Source organism: Ahaetulla prasina, chromosome 12 (genome assembly GCF_028640845.1).
Source record: "Ahaetulla prasina isolate Xishuangbanna chromosome 12, ASM2864084v1, whole genome shotgun sequence".
In the NCBI taxonomy this organism is placed as follows: domain Eukaryota; kingdom Metazoa; phylum Chordata; class Lepidosauria; order Squamata; family Colubridae; genus Ahaetulla; species Ahaetulla prasina.
This window is the reverse complement of record NC_080550.1, coordinates 8,464,034-8,483,883: the sequence shown is the minus strand read 5'-3', so window position 1 is coordinate 8,483,883 and position 19,850 is coordinate 8,464,034. Positions and strand designations below refer to the sequence as shown.

The 19,850-nt window shown below is 43.7% G+C and overlaps 1 protein-coding gene across 3 annotated transcripts in view; it reads left to right on the top strand.

Annotated features, from left to right (window-relative positions):
- The window catches only part of PHKB (phosphorylase kinase regulatory subunit beta), a 135,630-nt gene that overhangs the window by 112,760 nt on the left and 3,020 nt on the right, over positions 1 to 19,850 (top strand). For all 3 annotated transcript variants that reach the window (XM_058154770.1, XM_058154769.1, XM_058154771.1), the window contains 4 exons: positions 9,639 to 9,773; positions 16,753 to 16,882; positions 17,146 to 17,253; positions 19,011 to 19,151. In XM_058154770.1, coding sequence (XP_058010753.1) covers positions 9,639 to 9,773; positions 16,753 to 16,882; positions 17,146 to 17,253; positions 19,011 to 19,151 — 514 coding nt within the window. The remainder of the gene's footprint in view (positions 1 to 9,638; positions 9,774 to 16,752; positions 16,883 to 17,145; positions 17,254 to 19,010; positions 19,152 to 19,850) is intronic.

Genomic DNA, 19,850 nt, shown 5'->3' with positions numbered 1-19,850 from the left:
AAATGGCAACTTAAAGAAGAGGAAATTTATTACCCAATAAGCTTTTATGGACTCGCGTCCATCAGGGGATGAAATATTAGCCTTCTCTGCTGTCATCACGGCTTACTCTTTCTCCCCTGTGCCCACGCACGCACGTGCTTAAGCCATAATATTTCTTCTTCTTTGAAGTCATTATTTCTGCCACGATCAAATCCGGGCCTTTCTCTTCCTTGCACAGGCCTATCCTCAAAGACAGGAGGAGTGAGCTCTCTCTGAAAGGGCGTTTACCTGTCTATTTGGGGAACCTGTTCCTCCTCCGCATGTCATTTAATTGCTGTTAAGCGATAAACCTTTTCCTTTTTACAAGCTGCTTTAAAAGCTGTTGTTAGACATCAAATGCTTGCTTGGGTGTTAACGAAGAGCGGATGGCACTGGGGGCATGGGAATTGCTCCGTTGACAGGCACGACATAGCTTTGTGTCCCTTCCCTTCAGCCCTTGACATATTTGGCAGCTTGTTAATGAGGCTCTTGAGAAGTCTTGTGGCTGGCTTCGGGTGCCCTGTTTAAAGGGACCATCTAAATACGTGGGTAAAAGTCAGTCTTTTATCTTCACACTTAAACTTTGAATGTAAATAACAATAGCAATAGCACTTATATGCTGCTTAGACTTATATGTTGCTTACAGCCCTCTCTAAGCGGTTTACAGAATCAGCATATTGCCCCCAACAATCTGGGTCCTCATTTTACCCACCTCGGAAGGATGGAAGGCTGAGTCAACCTTGAGCCTGGTGAGATAGATAGATAGATAGATAGATAGATAGATAGATAGATAGATAGATAGATAGATAGATAGATAGATAGATAGATAGATGGATGGATGATATAGCCATAGCACTTAGACTTATATACCGCTTCACAGTGCTTTACAGCCCTTTTTAAGTGGTTTAGAGAGTCAGCCTATTGCCTCCAACAATTTGGGTCCTCATTTTACCCACCTCAGAAGGATGGAAGGCTAAGTCCACCTTGAGCTTCGTGAGATTTGAACTGCCGAATTGCAGGCAGCCGGCGGGCAGCAGAAGTAGCCTGCAGTACTGCACTCTAACCACTGCGCCACCAGAGCTCATTGCTCAGTGAGTGTGTAAATGAAAACTCAACTATTCAGGCTGAAAGTATCTAAAAAAAATTGGCACCTGGACCAAAATTTATTAAACTGAGATGTTCTGTTACTCAACCAAGTGCATACATTATGGGGTTAAAGGTTCGTTCTCTGAGCTTGTGGCTTGTGATTTCTGAATGTTTTGTTACCAGGCTAGGTGACATCTTCAGTGGAGTTTAGGGAGTGTCAGTGTTTTGTTTATAAGGGCTTCAGGTGTGGGTGTGTCAAGTTATAAGGAGGTTACATCAAGTGAGGGTCATTGGGAGGTGAGCTGTTGTCAGGGGGATTGCGTGAGTTGGTTGAGGGTTGGTGCTGTCTCTGGTTGGCTGTGCAGTTGATCTGGATTCCAAGGGGCTCATAGGCTGGTTGTAGGTCAATATGTCTGTGGCATTGCTTGTGGAGTGCCAGGCTTCGATGAACTCACGAGCGTGGCGGGTGGTAATGTAGCTGATGATTTTGTGTTTCTTCAATCAAACTAGTGCTGTTTGGTGTTGGTGTGGGGCCACGTCATTGGACTGCCAGCCGGTGTTCGTGCATCCTGGTTTTTAATTGACGTGATATTTGTCCCACGTAGAATTGGTTGCAATGGTTAGTAAATATATGCATGAGATTTGCACACATGCGTGCGGCTTGGAAAACGTAGCTAAATCAGACAGCGGGGTGGGTAGGTGGGTGCGTGGCGCAGGTTGCTGCTTACCAGTTCGCCTGAACCGGTCCAAATTGGCTAAACACCAACTCTGATTGCATTGCATTTTGGGGAGAAACCCACTGTAGTTGCTATGCCATGAGTTAGTCCAATCCAACGACTCTCTGCCTAACCCAATTTTCATTTTGACTGAAGAAGTGACTTGGATGAGTAATGAAACATCTTCATTGAATACATTTTGGTCCAGTTGCCACAATTAAACAGAAGATGTTTAGCCATCGTTCTGCCTCATCTCGAGCATCCCTTCTCAATGGTTGGGCTCCACCTCTCCCCCCACCCCTGTTTCACCTTGCATATTTTACAACATCTTCAATAAACAAAATTCCTGGGCAATAGCTGGAAAACAAGCCAGCTGCCCCCTAATTAAGATCAGAGATTGTCTCCAGGCGGGTGAACCTTTAATTGCCTTTTAAGTTAATGCACATTATTGCAAATTAATTTGGAGATATTAAAGAGTCTCTGATACCATCCTTTTATTAAAACATATAGGCCTGAGATATGCCTGGATGAATGAATAGGCGGAGAGTCCTGTTAGATACAATTGCAGCCTAGGTCTCGGTTTGCAGAACCGCTAATAAGGAGCACCAAGGCAAAGATATTAGAGCAGTCTCCGGAGAAGTAGGTGATGTGTGTTTAATTCACGAAATTTTATTGTGCTCCCAAATTGCATTGGGTTGTTTTACATTTTATGATCTGGTCTTGAACTTGAATAAAATGTTCATTCCTCTGTTTGAAGGATCTCCTGTTGTATAATGTTGAGAGAGCTTTCTGCCCTTGTTACTAGTTAAAACATATGAAGAACGGTTGCAGGAACTCGGTATGCCTAGTTTAATGAAAAGAAGGACTAGGGGAGACATGATAGCAGTGTTCCAATATCTCAGGGGCTGCCACAAAGAAGAGGGAGTCAAACTATTCTCCAAAGCACCTGAGGGTAGAACAAGAAGCAATGGGTGGAAACTAATCAAGGAGAGAAGCAACCTAGAATTAAGGAGAAATTTCCTGACAGTTAGAACAATTAACTTGTGGAACAACTTGCCTGCAGAAGTTGTAAATGCTCCAACACTGGAAATTTTTAAGAAAATGTTGGATAGCCATTTGTCTGAAATGGTGTAGGGTTTCCTGCCTGGGCAGGGGGTTGGACTAGAAGACCTCCAAGATCCCTTCCAACTCTGATATTATTATTATTATTATTATTATTATTATTATTATTATTATTATTATTATTATTATTATTATTATTATTATTATTATATAAGGTTTATTAGTCATTGTGACTGGTAACCATGAGTAAACCTTATTTTGCATGAATTCATCCACCCTCCCTTTTAAATAATCCAGTATCTTGTAGCTGGACTCCAGAGAACAAGAAGGCCTGGAGGAACATTGTCTGTGGGGTCGCGATGGGTCGAACATGACTTCGCAAGGAACAACAACAAAATCTTGTAGCAACAATGTCAAAACCTCGCATCTCCCTCCTTTCAGTTTCTTCGGATGTTATCCATCAACATTGGGCTGGTAGGAAGAAATGGCAGGATAACATTTTAATATTCAACTATTTTAAATGATAAAACGAATGCAGTCATTGGGGTCCAAGATGGGCGGTAAAGAATTCTCATGAATAAGTAAATGAAATACAGAATATATAATAATAATAATAATATCAGAGTTGGAAGGGACCTTGGAGGTCTTCTAGTCCAACCCCCTGCCCAGGCAGGAAACCCTACACCATTTCAGACAAATGGCTATCCAACATTTTCTTAAAAATTTCCAGTGTTGGAGCATTAAAACTTCTGCAGGCAAGTTGTTCCACTGATTAATTGTTCTAACTGTCAGGAAATTTCTCCTTAGTTCTAGGTTGCTTCTCTCCTTGATTAGTTTCCATCCATTGCTTCTTGTCTTGCCTTTTGGTGCTCTGGTGAATAGTTTGATTCTCTCTTCTTTGTGGCAATGTTTTCTGAGGTTTTCACGGGTGTTTGTATATAGGTCTTTGGTTGTTCGGGTTTTCTCCCATGTAAAATTGGAAGTGTCTTGGCGACATTTCGACGAAGTCTCATTTGTCATCTTCAGGCTTCAGCTTCGTGCTTCTGGGAGCAATGTGTGATCGCAGCTGTTTCTTCCTTTTGCGATCACACATTGCTGCAATCACACATTGCTCCCAGAAGCACGAAGCTGAAGCCTGAAGATGACGAATGAGACTTCGTCGAAACGTCGCCAAGACACTTCCAATTTTACACAGGAGAAAACCCGAACAACCAAAGACCTATATACAAACACCCGTGAAAACCTCAGAAAACATATATAGATATATATATAGATATATATATATAGATATATATATAGATACACACACACACACACACATATATATAACAGAATAACAGAGTTTTGAAGGAACCTTGGAGGCAGTGGGACATCCAACTTTTTTTATTACCGGTTCTGTGGGCGTGGCATGGCTTGGTGGGCATGGCAGTGGAAGGATACTGCAAGACCCCCATTCCCACCCCACTCCTGGGGGAAGGATATTGCAAAATCCCCATTCCCACCCCACTCTGGGGCCAGCCAGAGGTGGTATTTGCCGATTCTCTGAACTACTCAACATTTCCACTACCGGTTCTCCAGAACCTGTCAGAACCTGCTGGATTTCTCCCCTGCTTGGAGGTCTTCTAATCCAACTCCCAGCTTGGGGAGGAAACCCTATACAATTTAGACAAATGGCTGTCCAGTCTCTTTTTAAAAGCCTGGCCAGTGATGGAGCACCCACATCTTTTGCAGGCAAGCCGTTCCACTGATTAATTGTTCTCACTGTCAGAAAATGTCTCCTTAGTTCTAGGTCAGTGGTTCTCAACCTTTATAGTGCTGCAACCCCTTTAATACCATTCCCCATGATGTGGCGACCCCAACCGTAAAATTATTTTCATTCATAGGCCTATGAATGAAAGGAAGGGGGGGGGAAAGCGGCAAACTGTTTTTTTTGAATTTATCGCGCCTGAAGCCGTATTGGCTAGCGATCTGAACTGCTTGCGATTGCCTTGAGGACGGCGGCATTAAAGTGGAGACTCCTCCCCTATTAAGTTTATTACGCCTGAAGCCAGATTAGGCTAGCGATTGGGAGTGATTACAGCTGGCTTGAGAGGGAGACATCAGAGCAAAGATTTCTCTCTTTTTTAATTCATCGCGCCTGAAGCCGAATTCGGCTAGCGATTTGAAGAGCCTGCAGCTGGTTTGTGGAGTCAACCATTGGAGCGCGATTCTTCGACTCGCAAGTATACTTCCCATATTTCCGATGGACTTATGCGACCCCTGGCAAATCGTCATTCGACCCCCAACGGGGTCGCAACCCACAGGTTGAGAACCGCTGTTCTAGGTTGTTTCTTTGATTAGTTTCCATCCATTGCTTCTTGTTCTGCCCTCAGGTGCTTTGGAGAATAGCTTGACTCCCTCTTCTTTGTGGCAGCCCCGCAAATATTGGAACACTGCAATCATGTCACTCCTAGTCCTTCCTTTTATTAAAGTAGATATACCCAATTCCTGCAACCATTCTTTATATGTTTTATTACCGTGTTTCCCCGAAAAGAAGACCCTGTCTTATATTTTTTTGAACCCTGAAATAAGCGGTTGGCCTTCTTGCCATGCGCTGAAAAGCCCGATTGGGCTTATTATCAGGGGATGTCTTATTTTGGGGAAAACAGGGTATATAAAATCATGCCGAACAAATCAGCAAGCCAGGTAGAAGTGCAGCCTTTCTTAAGTCACCTCCCAATTTGAACTGTGGTGGGGGTTTTTTTCATCAAGTTTTGTTATCCTTAAGTTAGATTTTTCTCTTTGTTCCAAGAGCTAACTGCAAATGGTATTTTTGGATTGAAAATGTTTATGGGTTGTTTTGGAAGGCGGAGATGAGGAATCATTTGTATGCTGCCTTCCATGCTGCATACATCCTGATCCATAACTCCATAACTGCCAACTACTATCCTACTTTTCACCCTGCCACTCAGTTTTGGACATGTGATGTCCTCAAGATTTCCTTAAGTGTCATTTTTCATTACCTCCGATAGAAGAAGCCTTTAGCAGACTCGTTCTCTGCCAGCCATTAATTTAACACATTAATACAATTGAACGCGTCCAGAAATATTTTACAAGAAGAGTTCTCCGATCCTCTGAAAACAACACAATACCTTATACCACCAGACTTGAAATCCTGGGATTAGAAAACTTAGGACTCCGCCGACTCCGACAAGATCTGTGTTTAACACACAGAATCATCTATTGCAATAGCCTTCCTGTAAAAGACTACTTCAGCTTCAATCGCAATAATACAAGAGCAAACAATAGATTCAAACTTAATGTTAACCGCTTTAACCTTAATTGCAGAAAATATGACTTCTATAACAGAGTTGTTCACGCTTGGAACTCACTACCTGACTCTGTGGTCTCTTCTCAAAATCCCAAAAACTTCAACCAAAAACTGTCTACTATTGATCTCACCCCATTCCTAAGAGGACCAGAAGGGGCGTGCATAAGAGCACAAAAGTGCCTACCGTTCCTGTCCTATTGTTCCCTTTCATTATATCACATTAATATAGTTGTTGCATACTTTTGCTTATATATATGTTTGTATGCTGTGTTGTTGTTTTATGTCAATGTTTGCGTATACCGTTGTGACAAAATAAAAAAAAACAACAACTGCCAACTACTATCCTACTTTTCACCCTGCCACTCAGTTTTGGACATGTGATGTCCTCAAGATTTCCTTAAGTGTCATTTTTCATTACCTCCGATAGAAGAAGCCTTTAGCAGCCTCGCTCTCTGCCAACCAGAATATTTGCATCTGCCCAAATCCTTCAAGCTGTCCCTTGCCACCCCACTTCGCCCCAAAGATGTGATCCTGTATTTTTTGCATTAGCACAACTTGGGCCTGGGTATGGAGGAGAATTTTAAAACACGATAATGAAGGATTAAAGCTGTTTCTTTTGTCTCCTCTCTCTCTCTCTCTTTGTAATCTCCCCTTAATTTCTACTGCAACCATTTGGCCTCCCGTGGGCAGGGAGACGGGAAGGCTGGAGTAGATGATGCCTCTTGCATAAATTCCCTTGATCGGGTGCTTTGAGAGATAGTCTGGCTGAAATGAGGCATCGCAAGGGAGTCTTCCACAAATTGTAGCCATAGATACACAGAGGCCTCCGTTCCGCCACCATCCACGCTCCCTGGGTGTTTTTGTCTCAATTGTTGTGCTTCGTGTATTCCTTCCAATTATTTTCAAAAGGGGGAATAAAAACAGAGTTGGAGGGTTTTTGTGTGTGTGTTGTTTGTTTGGTTTTTTAGGGGTTCAGTTCATCCAGTTGTGAAGCCGCTGCCGTAACCCCGTAGACATTTTGTATAAAGTTATGTGGATCAAGTTTATATGTTTACTTCTGTCACGTTCTTCTCACCCTAAGCTAAATAAATAGTGAAGTCCATCCCCATTGTGAGTGAGAAAGAGCGGGAGGGAGGAAGGAAGAGAGAGCGAGAGAGAGAAGGAGATGGAGTGGGGATTAAGGAAAGAGAGCGAGAGAAAGAAAGAGAGAAGGAGAGGGAGAGAGAAAAGGAGCGAGGGACAGAGGAAGAGAAGGAGATAGAGAGGGGATTGAAGGAGAGAGAGGGAGGGAGAGGGAGAGGGGATTGAAGGAGAGAGAGAGAGAAAAAGAGAGGGGGAGGAAGAGAGAGAGAGATGGAGAGGGGATTGAAGGAGAGGAAGGGAGGAAGAGAGGAAGAGAGAGAAGGAGAGAGGGATTGAAGGAGAGGAGAGAGAGGGAGAGAGAAAGAGAGGGGAGGGAGAGAGAAAGAGATGGAGAGGGATTGAAGGAGAGAGGGAGAAAAGAGAGGGGGAGGAAGAGAGAGAAAGAGATGGAGAGGGGATTGAAGGAGAGGAAGGGAGGAAGAGAGGAAGAGAGAGAAGGAGAGAGAGGGGATTGAAGGAGAGGGAGAGAGAGAAAGGGAGAGAGGAAGGGAGAAGGACAGAGAGAGAGAGAAGGAGATGAAGAAGGGATTGAAGGGGAGAGAGGGAGAAAAAGAGAGGGGGAGGGAGAGAGAGAGAGAAGGAGACTGAGAGGGGATTGAAATACTATATATACTGTGGTAACCTTGTCCTAGCTTGTGTATTTTGCACGTGGCTGCAAACTTTAATAAACAGTTGATAATGATGTGTCCCCCAGCTGCTTTCTCACCTGAAAGTGACCCCCAGGGAAATTAATATTATTTTAAAGCGTGGAGTTTAGAAGACAGATAGAAATTTACAAATCAATCCTTGGTGACTCAGGCTAAATAGACACAGGTTTCTGACAGGCAGCCTTAACTGTTAAACACGATGAACAATCTTTACAGAAAGAACGAGGAAAAAGGTTTGGAGGGAAAGAAGAACCTGGGAATTTTCTATTGGCATTAGGTGCAAATACGCCTTCCTGCATATAACCAGAATTTCCTTTCTTGAATAAACAGAAGCAAAGCCAATTTTTGCTTTCTCTAAATAAATAACCAAATCAGTCAATCCAGGCTGATCCTCAAACGCAGAGCAGGATCAAACCTGATTAGTATTTAAGTGGAAGATTTCATCAGGAAATCCCCAGGATCTTGATTAGATTGGCTTTTTCTTCTTAGTTTTTTTTTTATAATAAGATGACATTCCTCGGGAAAAATGATATCCTATCACCCTTTAAGCATAGTGTGTTGTCTTTATGCATGACATCATTTAACACCTATTACATATGCTGCTTCTGTTCTAAATAGTCTTTTTAGGTCTGTAGAAGCATATTGGATTGGTCATACTTTGGTATTTTTTTTGGGAAAGCTGCAGCCCAAAATCATCAGAATCCCTGGTGGCACAGTGGTTAAAATGCAATATTGCAGGCTAACTCTGCCCACAGGCTGGAGTTTGATCGCCATGGAGCTCAAGTTTGATTCAGCCTTCCATCCTTATTGGGTCGGTAAAATGAGGACCTAAATTGTTGAGGGCCATAGGCTGACTCTGTAAACTGCTTAGAGGGGGCTGTAAAGCACTGTGAAGTGGTATATAAGTCTAAGTGCTGTTGTCCTTCCTTCCTTCCTTCCTTCCTTCCTTCCTTCCTTCCTTCCTTCCTTCCTTCCTTCCTTCCTTCCTTCCTTCCTTCCTTCCTCTCTCCGTCCCTCCCTCCCTCCCTCCCCTTGTTGGTACAATGGTTAGAATGCAATATTGCAGGCTCTGCCCGCAGCAAGCAGTTGAATCCTGATTGGCTCAAGGTGGACTCAGCCTTCCATCCTTCCGAGGTCGGTAAAATGAGGACCCAGATTGTTGGGGGCAATAGGCTGACTCTGTAAACTTCCCAGAGAGTGCTGTAAAGCACTATGGAACAATATATAAGCCTAAATGCTATTGCTAAAGAACCATGGTGGCACAGTGAGAATGCAGTATCGCAAGCTAACTCTGCTCACTGCCAGCAGTTCGATCCTGACCATTTCAAGGTTGACTCAGCCTTCTATCCTTCCAAGGTCGGTAAAACTAGGATCCAGATTTTTTGGGAGGGGCGGGGGGGGGGGCAAGATGCGGACTCTGTAAACCGCTCAGAGAGGGCTGTAAAACACTATGGAGGGATGTATAAGCCTAAGGGCTATTGCTACTACTATTAAGCAACTCAATTTTTCAATTCTATGGCATCTAAACAGAAAAGACGATGATTTGAACGCGCCGAGGCCGTTTCATGTTTTCATTCCTTTGCTTTTTGGTTTATTGGCAGGGAGGAGGGCAATTTCCCAGTTCCTAAATAATTCCCTGATGTTTTCATTTGTCAGATGGATTGTGCACGCTATGAAATACGAGCTGAAAATCCGTGCAGGGGAGATGCCCCCCATGGATTTATACCAGATGTCACCCAGCGAAGTGAAGCAGCTTCTGCTGGATATCCTTCATCCGCAGCAGCAAGGGAGGTAAGCCCGTCTTTTTCCCAGTGTCACTCCTCTCGCAGTGGCCTCCCCACTTGATGGATTGCACACAAAAACCCACCCTGGTTGGGTTGTTTTCCTTCTTGCAGGCTTTTTCTCTTTTCCTTCCAGCTTTTGAATCCCATTGATTTTAAAGCTGGGGGGGGGGGGAAATCAGAGGGAAGCACCAAACAAGCATTCTTTCCCCATTCCTTGTCCTTTGGAAGGTGGTTTGCTTTAGCATCAGCTTTGGTTAACTTCGGTTGGCGGTACACATCACCTGTATTAGGATTTGCTGGCCTATTTTGAAGCCGGGCAGAGAGCCAGCGTAAGCCAAGACCAGATCTTTCAAAAATACCGTTCTGCCAACGCGGGATTTATCTTCTGATTGTTGGAGCTCTGTTATCGGTAAATCTCTTCTTCTATCCTCTCTTCCCAGTGGATGCCAACCACTGCGCCAACACTGCTTCTGGAATCATTATTAGCTTATCTCTTCCGTTCATGTGCCGCCAAACAAACTCACTGGAAACTGAGAATAACACAGGTAGCCCCTGACATGCAGCCACAATTGAGCCCACAACTTATGTTGTTAAGGGAGACGAATGTTAGGGTTCCAAGTAATACAGCCATAGCAAACAGAACTCCGAGGCAGGTAGATTCCTCAAAGAATCTATGAAGTCGACTTTACCCCATTTTACGACTTTTCTTGTCACCGTTGTTAAGCAAGTCACTGCAGTTGATGAGTTAATAACCCGGTGGTTAAGTGAATCTGGCTTTCCCGTCAACTTTGCTTATCAGCAAGGTCCCAAAAGGGGATCTCTTGATGTTGTTCTGACCTAGGCTCTCTTAACAAGCAGGAGGCAGGAATTACTGGCAAAACCGCTTTCATTTACCCGACTGTGAATTACGTTCCTTCGCAGTCAGCAAAGTTTGTCCGGACAGTTTTTCAAAGGAATATTTCTCAACACACCTTATCTCGCTTGGCAAGCTGCCACGTAACTTGTTTCCCACCGCAGTACAAGACAAAACTTGGCACAGAGCCTCTCAAGAGTCACAGAACGAACGAATTGTTTCCTGCAAAAGCCCACTCCCTGTTTGCTCCTCTTTTGTTTCTTATGGGAGGGGCCAGTCATCTCCAAGGTGTGGCTTTACTCCCAAGTTGACCCTGCTTTCTGAGTTATTCTTGTCTTCTGGCAGCTCTGCGCATGCGCACACTGGGAACGGGCTCCAGTTGTTCCTCTGCCTCGCTGCTGTCTAGCTCCCTCTCTGCCTCCGATGCAGAGCCCTTGTCTGAGCTTTCCCAACCCCCAGGACTGGCCCAAGTTCCTCCCCAAACCTCTTTGCTGTCCAACTCTGCTGCCAGTTCCACTGGCCTCTGGCAGGCCACAACAGATGTATCCCATGTTAATGCAAGAACAATTAACTTACCAGGAGGTATTCTCTTCCTGAAGACCAGAGAACCCTCATTTATGATGAGAAAGATCAGAGATGAGGATTGCTGGAGGAGCGAGATTTCTCCCTCTGATGGAAAATCCTTTCCCCAATTCTCAACTACAGGCAGTCCTTGACTTATGAGCCACTTGTTTAGTTTAGTGACAACGGCACTGGAAAAAAAAAGGACCTGTGACTATTTTTCACACTTAATGATTGTTGAACTTTCCCACCGTCATGTGACCAAACGTCAAACGCTTGGCAACTGGTTCATATTTATGACCGTTGCTTTATCCCGGGGTCATGTGATCCCCATTTGCAGCCTTGTGAAAAGCAAAGTCAATGGAGAAACCAGATTCCCTTAACAACTGTGGCCAATAACATGGGGCAAAACTGACTGAACAACTGTCTCGCTTAGCCACAGAAACGTTGGGCTCCGTTGTGGTCGTAAGTCGAGGACTACCCGAATCCCTGCCTGCTCCACCCAGCTCTTGTTCCAACGTCTCTTTTATACATTTCCCCATCTGTGATTTGGCGCGGAGAATGAAAATGAGGTAATCTTTGCTGTGTGCTAAAATCAGAACGTGGATTTTATTGGACGATATCTTTGGCACCTCGTTTCCGTTCCAAGATTCATGAATTTGAACCCCGTACAGAAAAGCGAGGTCGAACTTTTGCAAAACTAAACTTCTATCAACTGGGGTATTTTAAAGTTGCTAACGTTTTTGTCATCGTACTGGGGGGGTTGGGGAGGCCTCACTTTTTGTTCCTCCTTCCAACAACATCGTCTGTTAACCAATTTGACGCGGGTGTTTGCAAGAAGTGATGCTTTTTAAAATAACCGAACATTTGGCGTGCAAAATTCCCTGCCAAATACATCTATGTATATAAATGTGTGTCTGATATCGGCACCTGTTTCCAACCTCCCCACCCCCACATAGAGGGCATTCCTTAATTTTCTATAGCTTTTGCTATTATTGATAAAATTGGATGTGTGTGTGTATGTGTGTGTGTGTGTTGTTGTTGTTGTTGTTGTTGTTGTTGTTGTTGTTTCTGCTGAGAAGGGTGAGAAGATGGTAAATGTCACACTTCTTTTTTTTTTCTCAGTCACTTTCAGTCCCTAGCTACTTAGGAAGATTGAATTCTTGAAGAAAAAAAAAAACAGTTTTAAGCCCTTATTTATCTCAGAGCTGGGATTTCTTTCTTCCAGCTTAAAAGGTAAAGTTTCCCCTCGCACATACATACTAGCCGTTGCCGACTTTCGGGGGCGGTGCTCATCTCCGTTTCAAAGCCGAAGAGCCAGCGCTGTCCGAAGACGTCTCCGTGGTCATGTGGCCGGCATGACTCAATGCCAAAGGCGCACAGAACGCTGTTCCCTTCCCACCAAAGGTGGTCCCTATTTTTTCTACTCGCATTTTTTACGTGCTTTCGAACTGCTAGGTTGGCAGAAACTGGGACAAGTAACGGGAGCTCACCCCGTTACATGGCAGCACTAGGGATTCGAACCGCTGAGCTGCCGACCTTTCGATCGACAAGCTCAGCGTCCTAGCCCCTGAGCCATCGCGTCTTCCAGCTTAGCACCCAACAATTCTGTTGCAAGAGTCAAAATACGTAGCCTGCATGACAGCTAATCTTCTGCCCTAATTTCCGTTTTTTAAAAAATAAAAAAAATAAATAGAATGTCATGGGACCCTTTTTCCGTGACAGCTTTTTCTCACACCATCTCTTTCAGATCGGAACCTATCATATAACTCAGTTTACAACAGGCGTCCTCAAACTTTTTAAACAGGGGGCCAATTCACAGTCCCTCAGACTGTTGGAGGGGGGGAGAGGGGGTGGACCGGCTGGATGGGCGTGGCCACTTTAGCAGTCCATTAAACAACACGCACAAATTAAACTTTAATTTAATTTAATTTAAATTGATTAAAATTAAATTTAAATTAAATTGATTTTCCACCTGGGGGTAGAAAGCAGGTCCGTGAAAGGATATGGCTGCCTTGGGGGCGGGTGAGGGACTTCTGTTTGTGTGTATGTCTCTCTCTCCCTCCCTCCCACCCCCCACCCCCCACCCCGTGTCTTTTTCTCCCTCCCTCCCTCCCTTTCTCTCCCTGGAGGCTGGGGAGGGTAACGGTACCACTCTGCCACCCAAAAACAGGCCCGTTTTTGGGCCTCCTGAGGCTTTCACGCATCCCATTTTTGGCCTCGGCCTCCAGAAGGCGGGTTGCCGTCAGGTAGATGGGGCGATGTGGGCGGGGCAGGTCCCATGAGGGCCAGGTTAATGGCTCTAGCAGGCCATATTTCACCCGGGGGCCATTGTTTGAGGACCCCTGGTTTACAATAAGTTCCTTTAAAATGAACAAACACATTTCCGTTCTCTGCTGCTTTTACGCCCATCGAAGTACATTCAGTTGTTCTTGTTTTTAGCATTTCTAGCCGTGGCTAATACAAGTCCCAGCAACAAAAGATATCTGTCCCTCCTTTCCATTATTTCTTGTCTCCTCTTGCCATTATTTTATGCACTATTGGAATTATGTGGTTAGGCATAAATAATATTCTAGCCGAGGTGGCGCTGTGGTGAGAATGCAGTACTGCAGGCTACTTCTGCTGACTGCCGGTTGCCTGCAATTTGGCAGTTCGAATCTCACGAGGCTCAAGATTGACTCAGCCTTCCATCCTTTTGAGGTGGGTAAAACGGGGAGCCAGATTGTTGGGGGCAATAGGCTGAAACTGCTTAGAGAGGGCTGTAGAGCACTGTCAAGGGGTATATAAGTCTAAGTGCTATTGCCCTTCCTTCCTTCCTCCCTCCCTCCCTCCCTCCCTCCCTCCCTCCCTCCCTCTCTTCCTCAGCCCCCCCCCAGCTCCGTTTTCACTGGCAGAGGAACCGTGAGCCGGGCTGGTCCTTTGCTGTATCCCAAGTGGCCCTATGGGCCAGATTTAAGCACCACATGGGCCAGACCTAAGCACCCGTGGGCCTTGAGTATGGTATATAACGTATAACTTATCTGCTTAGGGTCTCTTCTGCCTTCTTTTGGTGAAAAGGCTTGTGACCACTATAGTTGTACATGCCAATAGAAGACGCTTCGTTGCATCTGTTTGCAAAAATACTCTGGCTCCTGATTTGAGTACCTCAGATTTTGACGTGGCATCATTTACATCAATTTACATGAGGATCCTTGATGAGGCGTTTGGATGGTTTAAAATGGTGCCTATTCTATCTTTTGCCCAGATTCTGCCATTTTGTGCAAAAAGAGATAAATCCCCACCAGTAGTCAAAATCCAAATTTTTTTACTACCGGTTCTGTGGGAGTGGCTTGGTGGGTGTGGTGTGGCTTGGTGGGCATGGCAAGGGAAGGATCCTGCGAAATCTCCATTCCCACCGCACTCCAGGGGAAGGATATTGCAAAATCCCCATTCCCACCCCCCTCTGGGACCAGTGGTATTTGCCAGTTCTCCAAACTACTCAAAATTTCCGCTACCAGTTCTCCAGAACCTGTCAGAACCTGCTGGATTTCATCCCTGATCCCCACCTTTTTTACATTCTCTTAATTCAGTGGGTTTCCTGAGGAACAGATATATCTTTTTCCCCAATTTGCTATTTTAAAATGAGATTTCATCGCACATGTTCGCTGAACAGAATTTGTGACAGTAATTTCCTAAACAAATTATTCTCCTAATGCTATAAGGGCAATGGGAACTAAGATTAAGTGCAGTTAAAAGCTGTGCTTTAATTTTCCTGGCTTGACAAGAGTGCGAAAATAGAAAAAAGCTAAGATAACTTTCAACTATTCAAAGCTTTGAATTCATTCATCAGATTAACTTTCAGTCATGACCCAAGGAGATCAGTTTTGTTCCATTGCCTTTGTTCTCTTAGGTAAAGCAGTTTAATGCATCAAAAATCTTTATACCCTTCAGTAAATATTATGTCTGCTAAAACTGAGCATTTTGTATTAATTTTGGAAGGTTTTTTTTTTACACAGATTTGCACCCTTAATAGCTCAGGAGGCTTACAAAAGTGTAAGTAAAAGAGCAAAAACAGTTAAAACAAATCCTTAAATGTCATTAAAACAACACAATTTAAAAAGGTTGGAATGTTAAAACAGCTGAAGCAATAAATAAAGCCTGGGTAGATAAAAAAAACAACTCTTAAAGCCATCTTGATTTCTAATATTAAACTAGATTTCTAAAAAATTAAAATAAGTACAGGTAGTTCTCGACTTATGACGGTTTGTTTAGTGACCGTTTGAGGTTACGATGACACTGAAAAAAAAAAGATTAACCACCATTTTTCACCCATTACAACCTTTGCAGCATCCCCATGGCCCAGTGGTGAAATCCAAATTTTTTACTACCGTTTCTGTGGGCGTGGTTTGGTGGGCGTGGCAGGGGAAGGATACTGCAAAATCTCCATTCCCTCCCCACTCTGGGGCTAGCCAGAGGTGGTATTTACCGATTCTCCAAACTATTCAAAATTTCTGCTACCAGTTCTCCAGAACCTTCCAGAACCTGCTGGATTTCACCCCTGCCATGGCCACATGAACAAAATTGAGATGCTTGGCAACCGGTTCATACTTACAGGTTGCAGTGTCCTGTGGTCCCACGATCCTCTTTTGTGACGTTCTGACAAGCTATGTCAATGAAGAAGTTAAGTTCACTTAACTTTTGTGGTCTGCCAGTAGCCTGGCAGCAGAGTCGGACTGTGAGGAGGTTGGGGAGGACCATGGGCCAGTCCTGTAGTCAGGGGAAGGTCTGGACAAGGGCTCTGTGTCAGAGGCAGAGATGGGGCCAGGGCCATCTGGGAGCGATGCGCAGACTCTGGAGCCTCGAGAGGCAGACAGCAGAGAGGCAGAGGAACAGGAGGAGCCTGTCCCTAGCTCACGCATGCGAAGAGCTGCCAGAAGGCAAGAGCAGCTGAAGCAAAAAGGACGACTTGGGAGTAAGGCCAGAAGATGATTGGCCACTCCCATAAGGCTTAGAAGAGCAGCAAGGAGCTGTTGGGTTCTTTGTAGAAAAGTAAAGTTGATTCCAGTGCTTCTTATCAGCGTCTCTTGAACTTTGTGGGTTTTTTGCCAAGAAAAGCCTTTGGCAGGTTGCCAAAGACATCAAAGGCTGGTGATAAGGCCAAAGAATTTGTTTTGGGCTAAAGCTGAGAATGAATTAATTCTCGGCTGTTTTAATAAACTAAGTTTGTTCAGGACTGAATTGTGTTTGGTAATCACTACTTGGGCCTCGGTCACAACGTTAACAACCAGGTTACTTACATATCAACTGCAGTGATTCACTTAACAACGGTGGCAAGAAAAGTCATGAAGTGGGGCAAAACCCACTTAACAAGAGAAATTGTGGTCGTAAATCGAGGATCACCTGTATATTAAATATTTACCTGAAACGCACCATTCTGTACAATGTTTTACATCCCAGAGATTCGTGTTCACTTTCTCATTCCCTTTTTTATAAAAAAGCCCAACATCCTGGCGTAATGGCTCGTGCCTACATTATTTCAATTTGAAAACATCTGTTTTACTTCAATGTTGTTTTTCCCCCCTCTTCCCTGCAGATGCTGGCTGAACAGGCGTCAGATCGATGGCTCCTTGAACCGAACACCGAGTGGATTCTACGACAGGGTCTGGCAAATTTTGGAGAGGACTCCCAACGGGTTAATAGTAGCTGGGAATTACTTGCCACAGGTAAAGCCACATTCAAACCACGTTTTTCCTTTTTAATATCTAGGAGTTGTAATTTTACTTTCTTGCTAATGGTGCTTGAGGGAGTTATTTTAAGGCCAGGCTGGTTGGCCATCTGCCCCAGTGAGTAAGCTGAATTTGTAGCACACAGTTGTAAGGGTTGGGTGCCAAGCCTAACCAGCAATAAAAGTCTTATTACCTTGGATGTTGCTTAGTGCCACGAATGAAATTCACTTTTGCTTCTTCATCTTCCTTTATTCTTGCAGCAACCGACGTTGTCTGACATGACAATGTATGAAATGAACTTTTCTCTTCTGGTTGAGGACATGTTGAGAAGTATAGATCAACCAGAGTACAGGCAAATCATTGTAGAGGTTGGTATCGTACAATGATAACTAAATGCTTTATCTGCTCATTCCTAAAAAAAAGAAGAAGAAGAAGAAGATGTAATTGCTTGACCAATAAACAAATTTCAAGCAGATGTAAATTTCTGAAATCTCTCTAGGAGAGTCAACCCTCTGACCTACCAACACCTTTGCTGGGAAAAGTATTAGCAGGTCTCCCAAAGCCAACATAATGACACAAAGACAATAACTCTGTCGTTATGATTCTTAAGACTATCATGACTCCTGGTGATTCCATGAGTAGATCCATGCAGTTTTCTTGGCAAACATTTTTGGAAATCCCTTCTTTGGGGGTATTTTTCTTCATCTTTCACTTCAGGCTTGAGAAACATTGGTTGAGTCACCCAGTTGGTTTCACGTTTAAGGAAGAACCAGAACTCACGTTGTATACTTCTTCATTTTTGTAGAAAAGTTTAAATCGGGTAAATTAAGATAAAAAAGAAGAAGACGTGAGCATTGAAAGACAGAACGGACTAGCTTAGCTCTGTTGCCATTTTATTTCAAACCAGTATTAGTTCTATCATTATCAGCGCCTAGGTTTATTTTCATTTCAACTGGAGCTTACAGACATGACATGAATCGGAGGTTACACAAAATCGATACAACCACAGCATGTTCTTAGTTCTGTCCCGGATATTGTATATTTATGGTTGTCCTACCCACAACGGACTGGTCTCAGAAGAGGAATCCATCTGCATGAATCATTGTCCACAAGTAAGAGATTCACATACAGTAGTGGCCAAAATTGTGGAAACCTTTTGGGAAAAGTGTATTTTCTGAAACTAGTTAATAACACCACTTTTTTTTTGGGGGGGGGGAGTAGTATCATAAAATTATATATCAATGGAAAGATCATTGAATCAAGCATGTAATGCAATAACTTTTATGAAGGATTTGTTAGAATAGCAACTCCTGTTAGAATAGCAGTTACAGTATAAAGAAGAAAGTGAAACATGTAGAAAAAAACGAGATATGCAAAAATCATCACCGTAGAAAAAATGAGATATACAAAAATTATCACCATGTCAGTAAATACTTCGCTGGGTAACCTTTAGCATGAATTATAGCCTTACAACATCTTCCCATGGAGGGAACCAAGCCTTTTAGTTCTGCAGCTGTTACAATGTGAAACCAAGATGGGATGATGGCTTCTATTAGCCAGGTTTTATTGCTGGGTCGCTTCTGACTATTCAGTTTCTTTAGTCGGCTCCATCGATTTTCAGTTGGGTGAAGGTCTGGGCTATTCCCAGGCCATTCCAGCAGTGGAATAGGATTATCTTGAAACTCCCCCCCAAAAAAGTGGTGTTATTAGCCATCAAACTTCAAAAATACACTTTTCCCAAAAGGTTTCCACAATTTTTGGCCACTACTATAGATGAGATTCCTGAATAGAGCCTTTGAACAAGCATTCATGTGAAGGAGATTTTCATAAACCCATTCTTAGTCCAAAGACTGTTTGAACCTGGCATATGGGAGACAGAGAACTAAAGCACCTCCTTTGTTTTGCACTGTGCGTTAGCCCCATTGCAACCTTCTAAGAACGCTTTTGTTTTTGAGAAATTGTATTCATTGCAGCCAGCCCTAGGATTGAAAACATTTACCATCTGAAGGGGACAGCAGAACATAAGAGCTAGTAGTAGTATACATTTTCTCCGTTTGCTGCATGGCGTCTCTGAAATTTTTCTTCTCTCTCTTCCCTCCCATACGCTCTCACCATCCCATTCCAGTTGCTGATGGTTGTTTCGATGATTCTGGAAAGGAACCCCGAATTGGAGTTTCAGGATAAAGTGGATTTAGACCAACTGGTGAAAGAATCGTTTAATCAGTTCCAGAGAGATCAGAATCAACTCAAAGGCGTTGAAAAACAAGTCAGTATCGTCCTTATTCCCAAGTTTGTGCTTTGCATGATCTCCCACTTCTCGCTTGGCCTTCCTGGTTGGCGCAAGCGAAAAACGTTGCTTTGAAGTGAAGCCTTCCATGTTTTCTTCCAGCAAACAGAAAAAGTTAGCTAAAATTCTAAACAACATCACTACTGTACCTGGTTGCTGATGGGAATTTGGTTTCTCTCTCTCTCACTGTTTAAGGGGCTCAAATGTGTGTTTTTTTTAAAATTTACATTTATATCCCGCCCTTCTCCGAAGACTCAGGGCGGCTTACAGTGTGTAAGGCAATAGTCTCATTCTATTTGTATATTTACAAAGTCAACTTATTGCCCCCCCAACAATCTGGGTCCTCATTTTACCTACCTTATAAAGGATGGAAGGCTGAGTCAACCTTGGGCCTGGTGGGATTCGAGCCTGCAGTAATTGCAGGCTGCTGTGTTCTAATAACAGGCTATCTTACAGCCTGAGCCACCACGGCCCTTAAATGTTAAGGAATGACAGCTCCATATTGAGAACATCAAGGAAGAAATTGCTCAATAGTAGTAACTGTGAGAGGGATCTTGGAGTCCTAGGGGACAACCATTTAGATAGGAGCCAGCAGTGTGCAGCAGTTGCCAAAAAAGCCAACACAGAATTCACCCAGAAAGAAACCTTTGGCATTTTTATGCCCACACAAAAACAATA